Below are 15,211 nucleotides of genomic sequence, written 5' to 3'. Positions count from 1 at the left end.
ATCATATATGTGTTATAATGCAGTCAAACAATTTCATAGTGATGAAATCATGCTTATATATGTGTTCTAAGGTTGTCAAAAAACTTTCATAGTGATGAAATCATGCTTATATATGTGTTCTAAGGTTGACAAAAAACTTTCATAGTGATGAAATCATGCTTATATGTGTTCTAATGTTGTCAAAAAACTTTTATAGTGATTCAATCATGCATATATGTGTTATAAGGCAGTGAAAAAACTTTCATAGTGATGAAATCATGCATATATGTGTTCTAAGGCAGTAAAAAAAAAATCATAATGATGAAATCATGCTAATATGTGTTCTACGGTTGTCAAAAACTTTCATAGTGATTCAATCATGAATTTATGTGTTATAAGATGGTAAAAAAACTTTCATAATGATGAAATCATGCTCATATGTGATGAAATCATACATATACTAGCTTGAAATCTAACGATATTGAACAAATGATATGAAACTTTCATACCTGACAGGCACCTGCAGACGAAGTTCTTCTGTCCCAAAAAAAGTTGCACAACTCATTACGGACAATGTCGAAAATGACTTCATGTAAATAGTCACGCACTGTGTCCTTAACAAGCTGGCGGACATCATCCCAAGAATTATCAGGGTCAATCAGACATTGAGAGTTGATGCTGGCGGGAGAACTCTGAGAGCCCTGGCTGGAGGAGGCAACGACTGGTGTGATGTTCATATTACTTCCAAACCCAAACACACGACATTTTTTTGGTTCACTGGTTGCAGTCACCCATGCTGCAAGATCAAAAGGTGGATGTTGTGTGGAGTCATCGCCATATCAATCTACCATATGCTCCTTGTATGACTCCTATAAAGTAATGATTAAATATAGATTAATAATTAAGAATTAGAATATTAATAGTAACTTGTCTATTATAATGTTTATTAATACAATAAATACATACCGTTGTCGCTCTTGCCTTCTCTGATATGAACTTTCACATGCTTTTACGTTTATGTGTTTCAACAAACGCATCCTTGTAAGGCAAATGCCTCCTTTTTTCTGCTTCCTGCGAGCTTAAATGATAAAAAAATCAATTAAAAAGTATGTAACAATACTTATAAATTTGATAATATATATATTAATGAGTTACCATTTTCTTCAGGTGGCTCCCTAAAGTCCTAAATCCATCTGTGTGTAGATGGGCATCAAGCATCTTCGCTCAGTTTTGTGCAGCCTTTGTTGAGTGGTTTCGAAATTCATGGCCCGCCTACTTACCACACATTGCATCCCAATAATCTGACCTGATAGTAGGAGGGTCATGGCCCTTGCACTACAGTGGATCATCTATCCCACCAGATGCTTTTATTGCTACAATCTTCATATTGTGCAGCATGTCTGCAAATCGACTGACAACCACCTTCTACCACACCCGCCTCGCGTCTTGCTTCTCATTCGTAGTCACAAAGTGATTCAAAGTCTATAAATAATTTCAAAAAATTAGTACACATGACTATAACAAAAAAATAAATATGAAACACATTAGCCATGAATGAGGACCATAATCTGTCCAACACCTTCTTCAGGTACTCTTTTCATTGAGCGATCGGTCAAGGAAGATGTTGAACTAGTGACTGTCTAATTTCTCGTATTACTTCTTGTGGTTCGAACCTCGCGCTGTACATGAATTGGTACACATTAACAATTGATTATCGATATATATTATTTATAAGATAAGTATTGGATAAGTGAAAATAAAATGCTTACGATCGACTATCGATATACACTGTTTGAATAAGTCATCGTGTGTCAGACTGAGAAGATCCTGCATCCGGCGTTGTCTCGTGACGTGTATGAATAGCTGGTGTAGGTGAGTCATGTGCAGGCGAAACATCATTTTTAGAAAAATAAGTTAGAAATTCACACAATGCACATTTAAACTAATCAGGTATATAATTAGTTAAATGATATACCTATTGAAGCAGTCCGTTAAGATTAAGGTTGAGACTGGTTACCACTGGGTGCTCGATCACTGTGACCTCCACAAACCATATTCTAACAAATAAAAAATTTATTTGGATCAGTTACACAACTTTATATCTTCAAGGGTACATAATCAAATCGAAAATAACATCATGCAAGCATGTATACAGTCATATCAAACATTGCAATATATTCAAATCATTCATATCAAAACAATGTCAAATATGTACCTGCAACAAACACACTCCAATATCCCGCTAACTACAACCATGAATAGCATGGTCTCCGAAATACAAACATAAGAGCATATGAGAAAGTGATGTGATATGTATTACAAGATGTATTTCACTAGCTCGAGTATGTTTCCTCATCACTTGTTTGACTTTCATATTCTTCTTCTTCCTCCTCCTCCTCTTCGTAGTCTTTGTCTTCTTCTTCATTGAGCGCCCATCCACTTGGTATATCATTTAGATCACATTTTTTCATACGTGAGTCATCGGACAATAGAGATGTGACATGCAGATCATGTGTGACATCGTGACCATAAGAGAAGTCATACATATCATCTGATTGATAGTAATCATCCTCTTCAGCAATCTTGTCTTCCTGTAACTGATCATACTTGGGGTATAGTTTAGATTTCACCTTGCAAACTACCCACCATTCATTTCTATCTGACTTCCTTATATTCGGATATGAAGTATAGTAAACTTGTTGAGTTTGCGAGGCTAATATGAATGCTTCATATGTTTCAAACCATGATTTATGATTCACCTTCACAATGCCTGAGGTTTTGTCGACTCTTGTGTTGTGGGATCAAACCAATGGCACTTGAATAAAGTTACCCTGTTATTTATGCCTAAGTAAGTCAACTCCATTATTTCTTCTATAACACCGTAGTAGTCATGTTCATTTTCACCGTTGCTACTACCCTTGACACACATGCCACTATTCATCGTTGACTTGTTTACACCATAGTCTTTTGTATGGAATCGATAACCATTTATGATGTACCCATTGTAACATTGTTGCTTCTTCCTCTACCCAAGTTGGTACATCATTAGGACCTATAACAGAACCCAGTTCTGGTTCTGCGGCATCACATATCAAATCCACATATGGATTATCGTGCACCACATCCACCCATGCGTTAAAATTGTTACACAATTCTTCATCATGAAGCATCCAATTTTGATAATCACTCACAAAACTCTTCCTGTATTGGTGATGTCTAACGCCATGAGGTTCTATAAATCGATTGTTCTTATACATCGTGAAGGGGCACCTGATCCGACCAGTGGGATTCATTGTACTGACACTTGCGAATGTTAATTTAATAAAACTGTCAAAACCATCCATATATTCAAGTGATATATCATTGTCAACCATCCTACGATACATCCATTCACTGTTTGCAACCATTTTGTCTTATGATGTTACGGATATTATCCTAACCAGTTAAAAGAGAATCATAAAAATGCTATGATAAAGAAAATATCTAATTTATCATGCATTGATGATGTATGTAATGATTTGATATATATATATATATATGATGTCATTCAATCACAAGAACTATGATGCAAATGTTGATAACTTAATATTTTCATGTGCAAAACAATCACATCATATTTACACTTATCACAAGGATATTTAGAATGATGAAATCACATTCATAAACACGATACATTCATTTGAAGCATGTTTTCATGATACAATTTTACATGAAAGGCACAATCAAATTGAAAATAACTTCATGCAAGCATGGATACAGTCACATCAAAAATTGCAATACATTCAAATCATTCATATCAAAACAATGTCAAACATGTACCTGCAGCAAACACACTCCAATATCCCGCTATCTACTACCATGACTAGCATGGAATCCGAACTCCAAAAATAAGAGCACTTCTATTTTCATACATCCAAATCATGCTCAGCATGATCTCTGAACTTTATAAAAGTAGTCCTAGATATCTACAACTAAGTGAGTGTGTGAACAAAAAAGTGTTTCATCCAAGAAATTAAATAACATGTGATGCACCTGCATCACTTACTCACCACGAGTATTTACCCGATTTGCATGTTTTTGCCTTTGCATTTTTCTTATTTCTTTTTGCATGACATTTTTAGCTGCATGCGATGCTTAGCACTAAGCATCGCGCAATTAGCTTAGCTACGCACCTGCAAAGCATAAATGTACAAACAGAGTATTGGCTTGTGGTGCCTTTTTTTATCGGTGTCCCGTCGACTGAAATATTGGCTCATGGCACGATGCGGTGAGGCAAGCGGGGGATTACCATAGCCATGCACTCTGTGTGCGATGGATTGTCGTAGCTTGCATGAAGCGTCAAAAATTTGCTGAAAATCTAAAGGTGATTACTCATCTCAACTTAGCGACCCCAGGTCAGGTGAGGCCACCCGCTGAGTTTAAGCATATCAATAAGTGGAGGAAAAGAAACTTACAAGGATTCCCCTAGCAATGGGGTGTGAACCAGAAATAGCTAAGCTTGAGAATCTGTAGGCTTCGCCTACCGAACTGTAGTTTGTAGAAGCGTCTTCACCGATGGACTAGACCCAAGACCCTTGAAAGCGGGCGCCAGAGAGGGTGAGAGCCCAGTTGTGTTCGAACTCTATCTTACCATGAGGTGTTGTCAACGAATCGGGTTGTTTGGGGTCGTCGGCACACGACACACAACAACGTCGATGCTCGGGGGTCAGCGACAGTGGCACACGACGACGAGAGATGGAGTGCGGGAAGAAGGAGGAGGTGAAGGAGAGGGCGGCGGGCGGCGGGCGACGGCTAACGGACGACTGGCGACGGGCGGCGAACGACAAGCGAAGGGCGACAGACGACAGAATGAAACAGAAAGAAAAATGAAAGGGCCTTGCATTAGGGTTTGACGGGTTATTTAGCGACGGAAAAAGTTTGTTGCAAACATCATCACAAATTTGCAATGGAGTAGCGACGAAAAAATGGTGTCGCTCATCCGTCGTGAAGTTGTGATGGAGTGTGAGACGAAATTTGTTCGTTGCAAATTAACGACAACATTGACGATAGAATTTTTCTGTTGCAAATTCCGCAACTAATTTAAATTTTAAGGACAGATAGTTTTCTCACGCTAATCTGTAGCAACGTTGCGACGGATTATTTCTATCACAAATTTCCGTCGCTAAATAACACTTTTCTTGTAGTGATATCACGATATATGTCACTATTTTCTGAACTCTATGTAACAAATATTAATGATATTTCAAAAATATCAAAGAAATGTGAAATTTATTTAACCATTTTAAACATTTAAAATATTGCACTACTATTGTTGCTTAGATGAAAGACCTGTGATTTATCATAACATTTATGTTTGTATCAGCAGTATATCTCGAGAAAAGAGTTTCTTCTATCTCGGTGCGATGGAATGGACAATCATGATTTTTCAAAATTTTCATTTTTTTGTTATTTTTTTTATCTGACCTTATGGATATTATCTACATGGTTTTCTTAGCAGGAATCTACTTTTGGATCACCCTGAATATGATTTGTGAACAGGTTTTTATCAGGTTTAAAAAAACGGCACAAAAATTTCATAAATTTTAAAGCTCATAAAATCATTTTTTATCAGAAAAACACAATCTAGCAGTCGATTCATAGCAAATGAAACATGCCGAAAACATCAGTAAGGTATGATATGCAAAACACAACTTAGAACATTGAAAATATGTGCTGTCCACAATATATGGAGGGGAGGAGGAACCAATTTTTCATCAAGAAAATTCATTATATATATAGGGGAACTTAAATATGTAAACTAGTACAACCGAGATTTTCATAGGGTTTTTTGCAAATCTAACACTGCAGATGGATTTTGTGTGGTCCATTTGCTTAGGAATCGACTATTGGATCATCGCAATCGAATCAAGAAATGTGATTTTGTATGCTTGAATATTTACGAAAATTCAGAGTCGTTGATTTTCAAGCCTTTAAAGATCCTTCTTATACATCGTAATTGGATGATCTAAAAGTCTGTTTCTATAAAACCAAGCATCTAGATCACATCAGTATGGTGAAATTTAAAAAATAAAAATAAATAATCTATGAATATTTTGGTGCATACCTGTTTACATATTTTAGTTACCATATGTATATATTTGTGCTAGGATTTTTATGGTAAAGCGCAAGGCATTGACAAACACTAGAACGCCTAGCCCTTCAGAACGTTTGTTACATTTTCGAGAATTTTGGCATCGAATAGTTTGACTGTGGATGGAATTTCTTGTCATATTGATAACCCATTTTTCCTGAAAGATGTCATATATATAATAGAATCTATTTTCCTAAAGAGGACAACGATGTCACATAATCAGAAGAAATACTTGGCCCACGTTTGATTCTCGGGATACGATCGTCCACCAGACTATTGCGTCATGTCTCGCGTGGGCCCTTCTGGATGCATCAAATGCGAGACAATTTCGTCCCTCCAAAGTGGCACGCGGGTAACATTTGTGTTCCTCCTTAGTGGGACATAATTGTTGTACCCTCGCTACTTTGACAAATTTGTCCCTGACGCTGCAGACTACTGTATCCGGTGCGTCAAACGCTCTCTCAGCACCAGCTTGGAAGTAGAACGAACCACAGGGAATTCATGCAACTATGAAAATTCAAGGTTTTCAATTTATGAATTTGGTCTTTTAAGACAAGTGAATTTGTGGAATTGTGTGAAAATTAATGGGGGAAATAATCCACATCAGCCATCTCCTTCCAAATCTTTGTTTTGAATTCCTTTACAAAGAGAAGATAATTGTCAAATCCTTCACATTTTTTGGAAGAAAATCTTGAATTTCTTTAGAAAAAAATGAGAAAAAGTCAGTATGCATGAATATATAAAAATATTTGAAACATTGCAATTTTGTTTTTATTCCATTAATACTAGGATAAAAATGATATACTTTTTCAATTCCTTCCAAATCTATGTTTTGAATTCCTTAACAAAGAGAATATAATTGTCAAATCCTTCACATTTTTTGGAAGAAAATCTCGAATTTCTTTAGAAAAAAATGAGAAAAAGTCAGTATGCATGAATATATAAAAATATTTGAAACATTGGAAATTTGTTTTTATTCCATTAATTCTAAGATAAAAATGCTATACTTTTTCAAAACAGGTGATATTTTATTTAAAATATATATAAGATATTTTCAAAATATCGCCGAAATTTGTGGCATAGGCTGAATATTGGCAAAGCCATATCCCTGTGTCCAACGTGTCATTCTAAGTCCTCAAGTTCTTAAAGTCCACAAACAGAGGCTGTCAAAATCCAAGTACTCCCCTTTTAATGTCAAAACGATAAAAACAACCATTTTCACGAGAATCATACGCCTGGGCCCCACACAATTTACCTCTATGTTTAAAAAGTCAAGAGTCAAATTCGTCTTCTTGTGGAATTGATGTGTTTGACCAACAAGTATGGGCCCTTTATGCGTCCGCATGTGCTGACATGCGTTCCTATTCAGGCACAAAGCACGTGCAGGGGACACCTACCAAAACCATCCACCCATGTATCAATAAACGCCTTATATTTCTTAGATATTATAAAATGATATCTCTCTGATTTTAAGGAAATGACCAAAACCTCCTCTTAATTTCACAAAAACTATACCAACAGGGGCTCATCTTGTCTGGCAGGAGCGCTTTAGTGCAAGTCGGCATATGTTGGGACGTTGCAAGTTCGAATCATGATTGTATAACTGGTAAGGGTCTGCCCAACCCCAGCTTTCTCTGTAGAAAAAAAATTCACAAAAACTATACAATAGATTTCACCAGAGAACACACAGAAACAGGGACCCTTTTTCTTTGCTTTCCCTAATCCCTACCTGATGAATAGGGGCAATCTGGTGACCAAGATGACCATAATTTTCTCTGATGCAGTGCCTACATCATCAGGCAGAGCAAAGAAGCAAAGAGATGAGAGGTGACGTCATCCATGCATGAATTAAAAGCTGCAAGGCAGTAGCAACTACTTTTGTAAAGTACTACAACAGGTCACTATAAATGCGGTAGAACTCTCTGTGAGAACCAATGCATCCCTTGTGAAAATCCTATAGATCTGAAACATGCCATCCACATGACTCAACCAAACCCCACTACCATCATCATCACCTTCCCATTATTGTTTTTCGATATAAAGATTAATAATAGTAGCAACAATATATAAGAATGGGATTCTAGAAAATGGGGAGGTTGGACTTGTTCAGACCCAGCATAAGTTTATCGGAATCTGTTCATCAGCAACTTCCAGCAAATGTTCATCAAATCTTGAAGAATATGGTATGGTAAATAAACAGACATAAAGAGATATGGGTAACCATAATAACTGTTCTTTCCAACGTGCAAGACCCCAAATGAGGCTCATTCATGACACTCTTGACTTTCACTACTACATATTTAAAGCAGTATCAAAATGTTGCATTTGTTCAATAATAGCCACAACTTTAATAAAAATAACGACAATGATCATGACAACGATATTTAACAGACAGACGCTACCCACCATGCTGAAGACCATACTCACATGAAATCAACATCCAATCAATATCCCCATGAACGTTGTATTGGAATATCAGGGTAGCACCTAGCAAAAATAAGCATGCTGATGAAAAGACTGATGACTAAAGTAGCTGCAACTCACCAAACAAAACCATCATCATCATCAAAGAAGTCTCTAGTATAGAACATTCTTCTACATACTTTGACCTTTTAAGGAAAAACACAAAAAAAGGCGCTGTACATGGATGAGCACTGATGCTACTAAACAAACGTCTCACCAACATTTACAAAGAAGGTTTGATTCATAAACCAGCATACCATTTTCAACACATGACATCTTTGAGCAGCTTGTACCTACGATTAGCAGGCCTTGAAGACGATGCCCCACCTGAATTCTTGCCTTTCTCATGGCTCTCCAAGTTATCCTTATGATTCTTGCTGCTAGAATTCTCATGTCGGCTTAGGCTTCCTCCCTCTTTCTTGTCCAACTTTGTCCAGCAAACCATGCCATTTCTCTCTTCCGATTGGCACCAGTCGCACACCCCAGACGTTCCCAGTTCATTGTAGTAGTTACTACAATACCTGCAAAACCATAATCTCTCATCACTCTTAACCAACCAGAAGATAGTAACATCAATGGAAAAGTAATTGCAGCAAGGTTAAAACCATCATGATGATGGTGATGGTTCTGAGTTGAATAACAGACCATGGTCACAGTGGTTTAGCAGTGATGGTGGTGATGGCAATAACAAGGAAGATACTAATAATTAAAATAAAGGGTCATAACCATAATGATTAACGAAATATTGGGTCATGATTAGTTTTCAAAGACCTAAAAAGCAGGAACCCTATACTCACCTCAAGTCTAAACGAAGAAATTCACAGACTCAATGGGGCTCCTTATTAACCTACCTAAGGTTGCACAAGATCTCATATCTGAGTCTCTGGCTAGTCCATAATTATCTCCTAAACCAACAATTCTTCTGAGCCTCTATTCCTAGTTCTAGACCTTAAAATGAATGGTAGTGTTGATGAAGATGGGGAAGAGAAAGAGGAGAAGGGTGGTGATAGAGAACATACGAGTGCTGGTAACGAGCGCAACATCTGGTGCAGAGGAAGAGCTTGGTGGGAAAACCAACATCCCCACACATGCAGCAGACTGAGGAAAGGTCATGTTCCCCCATGGCCTCCTGAGAAGTGTAGCAAAACTGCGAAGGAAGAGAATGATAGAAAAGGGCACAGAAGAAAGGTAAATATATGCGGTAGTGTGGTGTCTACCCAGAGTCAGATAGCAGCCATCATCAGTTGAAAGACCGACAGAAGATGTATTATTGTGGTGTTCTAAAGTCTTTGGTGGGGTGAGAGGGACTGGAACGCACGACCAGCCACACAGCATCCTATATGTGCGTGTGTGCGTGTGTGCGCGTGTGCTAGTGTGGCTCATACAGGAGCCAGAATCGTAATGCCCAAGGAAAAGGGTACGGACTGGTACTGTGGGATCACTGATCGATGGCATAGGATTTAATGTACAAGAATAGGTGAAGCACATGGCAAGAACTGCAAAACCGTGATATGTGTTTCAAGTGTAAAACCAGCAAAACAAATCTGGACTTATAGTCAAAGGTGAAAAAAAAGAGGGAAGAAATTAAGAAAATAAGGGATAACTTGTAATTATAAGAGAACGGAGGAAAAGAAAAAAAAGTGCCAAGAAACTTTAGAAAGGAAGGTCCTAGACAGTGTTGTGAGAGGCGTACGCCTCAATACCTGAAGCGTGCGAAGCACACACTCAAGGTATTGATGCGTTGCATTGAGGTGTTTCAGGCTTGAAACACACTCTTCACTCATGTGAAGCGCACACCTCAAGTCGAAACGCGCTTCACTTCTAAAGCGTACGCATCTGTGTAGTCCCTACAAACCGCCCCTTTCCTGCCAAAATCCGCCGTCGAGGACGGTGACGAGCAGGTTGGCGCCATTGTCAATGGGCTCCTCCCCATGCCCACATTCACCACCACAACAGAATCCACCTCACCTCCCGGCGCCGCCGCTGCCGCCACCTCCTCCTCCACGGCACTCTGCCCGCCTCTTCCCTCGAATTGCAGGACCAAAGAACCACTGAGGATGAGGTTGAGGGTGAGAGGTTTGCCGGAGTTGACCCTTCGGGTTTGGACGGAGACGTTTGGACATCGGCAGGCCCTCCCTTGGAGGTGAAGGACCTGGGGGAGCTTCCCGAGCAATGGAGGCGGTCGAAAGTTGCCTGGCTTTGTAAGATTCTGCCCTCCCACAAGCCCGCCACGCTTATCAGGATCCTCAATTCTCAACGAAAGTGGATGAGCCAAGAGGACGCAACGTATATCATTGTCCATTTCTTGAGGATTCGTGAGAACGATGCCAGTTTTAGGGTTGGTTTCTCGCTTTCCTTTTATGGTATGAATTCCCATTTGTTGATTTCATGGCTTAAGCAGTCTGAGTTAACTAAAGCGGAAAAATTCATCCTTTGGTTTACTTCCCAATCTCAATTTGGTTGGTTGGTATGATCTAAGTTGGTTGAATTTGAAAAAGATGTTATACCTTTTCAGAAGAAAAAGGCCTTTTTGGGTTTTAGCATTATGAGTTAGAGTAAGTTGAATTTAAGTGTTTTAATGTTTTTCTAATTCTTTAGCTCTTTCTTTCTTAAATTTTCTTGTGCAGCCTGCTTTCGAGTTCAAGATGTAATCTATCTGACTTATTTAAATGACACAGGTTTTAGTAAAAATGTAATTTACTTAGCCTGGTTGAAGATTTCAGTGGATGTTAGGACATACCCTTAAAGCTTCTGAGCTTTCTTTATGGGTTATGAGATGTTATAATTTGATCTAGAACACCATCAATTGGATTCTTTGAAATACAATGTCTTATGAATTGTCACTCTGTTCTGAATAAGCCCATGGCTTAGGAACTTCCCTGTTCTGCATAAGTATGTAAGTCAAGGTGTAGAGTATTATCAAAACAGGTTTTCCTGACTAAGGTTATAAGGCGGACACGAGAACAGTTGCGTTGAGGTCGACCTCAAAAAGATGAGAAAACTTTTCAGACGCTATTAAGTAGGAAGCTTCTAGTTAGGTATAAACTATACTAAATGGAAAAGAAATGTGAGAGAGCATGCACTCACTTGAGGGGTGTGATTGATGCTGTATTGACCAAAAATATAGGCCTCTTGCAATCAAGTTGAAGACTTTTAAGTCATATTTGCATCATAAATTACTTGAGTAGACAATAGCAACACTGAAAAAAAATAGTTGCTTTCTGTTGTGCAAGTTTTATAGTATTAGTTTTGCGCTGAAACTTGTTAGTTAAAGGTAAATACTGGTTGTGATAGTATGATAAAAATGTATTCTATGATTGAGGAGAAAATAATGGAGCTTTTTTCCTCCTTTGAACTAATTGAAAGGCCAAAATGATATTCTTTAGTTTTCATGGCCAATTTTTATATGTGATACATAGTAACTGGGAATGCTTTTTCTTAATTTCTTTGTGAAAGGCCAAAATGACATTCTTTAGTTTCCGTGGCCAATTTTTATATGTGATACATAGTAAATGGGAATGCTTTTTCTTAATTTCTTTCTCCTGAAGTATATAACAAACTCATATATGTATATAACAAACTCATATATGTATATTTATATTAAAAAACCATTTACCAGAGCTATTTTATTAATATTATATATTTTATTATTTTGATCATAAAGCTTACGCTTCAACGCCTTGAGGCTTACGCCTCACTTCATAACATGCTCAACGCCTCGCTTCGCCTCATCGCATTTAACAACCTTGGTCCTAGATACTTGGACTTGCTCAATGACAAAAATACCCTTGAGGTAGTATGAATATAGGGGCAGGAATGGGGAGCTAAAAATTGAAGACTGGTTAGACATTTTGGAAAATCCAAGACTCAAATGCCAAAAACCACCATCTTTGTAAGGAAGAATGCTTCTTAATTCAGAATAATCTCGAAATTTCAACAGAATTACCCATCCTGCTGAGGTTTAATTCCGTCATTTTAAACACTACTTTTTGCTTTTCTCTCAAAGAGAAAGATCAATTGTATCCATTCATGTCAAAGGTAAAAATATCACTGCCCCTTGCTTTTGCCATAACAATGGGTTTCCTGTCTTCTTCTTCCTCCCAACAACAACTGCCAGTAACATCTGTGCTTGTTAAAAAAGTTCTGATACCAAAGGTTGGAGCATAGGACATCTGTCATACTGTGAAAAGGAACCACTTAGTCAAGAAGCTTTGTTTTCCTCCTAACCAACCAAGCTAGTTTCAAGGAGTATTTGTAATAGCAAAGTTTGTTCAACTTGACACGTATAAAAAACCCCAAGGACAAGGACTCATCAATCATGCTGCCAGTTGTAAACGTTAGAGATATATAAGAATCAATACTCCGAGAATCAACACAGAAGGTGGAGCTTCTCAAAAAAAGAAAACCTTGATCACTTTAAACATGGCAGCAGGTAACGCTCAAGGCTTATTTTCTCGATCACTCCCCGACCAACATGTTTTTTTTTTCAAAACCACCTGTACTCTTTCTTTGAATAGCAAACCACCTTTCCTCTCAAACATTCTGTTCTATAATACCACCATACCCTACCTGCCTACCAACGTAGAAAATTGAAAAGCCTTTTGAGTATTTTAATTCTCGCAATTAGGAAATGCAATCTGCAAACCACCTTCTTTTCAAGATTCTTATTCATAACTTCATCATCCCAAGTTTCTCAAAATGGAAGCTAAAGGACCACCTTCATTTCTAAATTGCTACACAAAAGACTACCACCATCCATAGTTTTGGCAGAATTTTCTAAACCAACCCCAATTTCAAGATTCTTAATTTCTTGCTACCACAATCATAAATTCATAATCCTCCCATTTAGAGATGCGTCCTTACAAGTTCCAAATAAAGCATTAATTTTTCTTTTCAACTCACCAAAACACTCTGTAATCTGTAGGATTACACCGCCTCTGCTAAAGCTCACAATGATGAGGATGGAACTAGGGTCTTTCTAGGCCTTAAAGCCAGAATATAAAGCTATTTCCGTACCCCCCAAAAGGAAAAAAAGTGTCCTTTCCTTATGATAGAGGACCAAAAAGCCTTTTTTTACACATACTTTTCTGCCGACGAAAGAAAAAGATCACCCACAAAAATTTAACATGGGGCCTGAAAAAAAATCACGGTTACCCCATGGGTTGAGCGTACTTATCCTCTGTTTTTCCTTTCCCCAACAGTCAAAAGATGTGACACAAGGAAGCGTATGTGTGTTTGCCTGCGGTTTACTAACCACCAAACGCAACATATTCCTAGAGTCTTTTACCTCGAAAAGTTTGTCCTTGATTCTCAAAAAGGAGGTGAATAGTGCAACATCACTGTGTTAATAGCTGATCAAACAGTGGTCGGAATTCCAGGAAATTAATAAAAGAGGTCATTTTTTATGCAGTGCAGCGCTGCTGACGGCCACCCATACCAACATTACTCGAGATGGAGATCATGCCCATCTCGACAAATGCCAAGATGGGTGGCTGTATGGGCGATGCACGATACAGCGGCGCTGCATTTTTTGGATAGTTCAAAGGGAAAGCCTCAAATCACATACTGCACATTGGCTGACCTCCTGTTGGTAAAGCCCCTAAGGTCCCACCTATATACCAGACAGTACAATCAGGTTCAATATTGAGGCAAAGAATGCCACCCGTAGGTTTCGAATTTGTGATGGCTCGTCAACTTGGTGACATTTTCAAGTCGACCAAGTTGGTCACAAGGTTGACCTTGTGACCAACAATCACAATTACTTTCTCAGCTTCTACACCCAAGTTGGTCACAAGGTCCCACGTATATACCAGAGGGATTTTTCATTAACGAGATTTAGGCATTACCCAAACAACGCCAAAACCTGATGTTTTGATCAAAACCCAGTTTACACCAAAACTCAGTTTAAAACTGGGTTTTGAGTGTATCCAAAAGGTACCCAATGCGCTATTTAAGAACCAGATTTGGGAGGGATATAGGAATATAGATATTAGAAAATTGCACAACGAAATAAACACGAGAGAGAGAGAGAGAGAGAGAGAGATTCGAGAACAAAACAAGCACACACAAACACATGATTTACGTGATTCGGCCAAAGGCATAGACGTCCACAGGTTGTGGAGGAGCAGAGGCTTTCATATGTCAAAAAAATGAAAAATTACAAAGGTAGATGATGACTCTCTTCTCGTAGAAAACCCTAAAGCAACATAAAAGGACCAGACTCGCTAAAAGAAATTACATCAACAAGAAAACCTAATGGCCTGGTCCCACCACAAACTTCCAAAAATTTTCTCAATATGATTTTCTTCTAAGTGACATGTGTCAAAGTTGTAACATGAAATTCAAGGCACATCTTAACAAGAGATAGAGATGGTGATGGATAGGTGGAGATGGGAGTGGAGTCCTCGGAAGGATGCAATTGAACTCCAAAAATATATAACAAGCAGAGCATCCCGAACTCCACTTTTTCTTCGATCTCTTCTCCAATTCCAACTATATATGCCACACCAAACATCAAAAACCATCATTGATTATAGAAATCCCTGTCTCGGCTTCCAACACTGGCTCCCAAACAAAGCCTAAGTGTGCATATGCAAGCCTAAGTGTGCGTCCCTTGCAGATGTTAGGGCTGAAAGTGGA

At 38.3% G+C, this 15,211-nt stretch overlaps 1 protein-coding gene and 1 pseudogene across 1 annotated transcript; one reads left to right on the top strand and one right to left on the bottom strand.

Annotated features, from left to right (window-relative positions):
* The window catches only part of LOC149813869 (metalloendoproteinase 4-MMP pseudogene), a 33,148-nt pseudogene extending 25,208 nt beyond the window's left edge, over positions 1-7,940 (top strand).
* A 708-nt stretch (positions 7,941-8,648) lies between these two features.
* LOC149813868 (uncharacterized) lies at positions 8,649-9,674 on the bottom strand. The gene is made up of 2 exons (XM_089991498.1): positions 9,592-9,674; positions 8,649-9,093 (listed from the first exon to the last, which is right to left on the bottom strand). Exons 1-2 carry the CDS (start codon positions 9,660-9,662, stop codon positions 8,835-8,837), a joined length of 330 nt encoding a protein of 109 aa, XP_089847624.1. The 5' UTR covers positions 9,663-9,674; the 3' UTR covers positions 8,649-8,834.
* Between the last annotated feature and the right edge of the window lie 5,537 nt (positions 9,675-15,211).

This window comes from Nuphar pumila, chromosome 16, assembly GCF_984573655.1.
Source record: "Nuphar pumila chromosome 16, dmNupPumi1.hap1.1, whole genome shotgun sequence".
NCBI lineage: Eukaryota > Viridiplantae > Streptophyta > Magnoliopsida > Nymphaeales > Nymphaeaceae > Nuphar > Nuphar pumila.
This window is presented reverse-complemented; position numbering and strand designations above follow the sequence as displayed.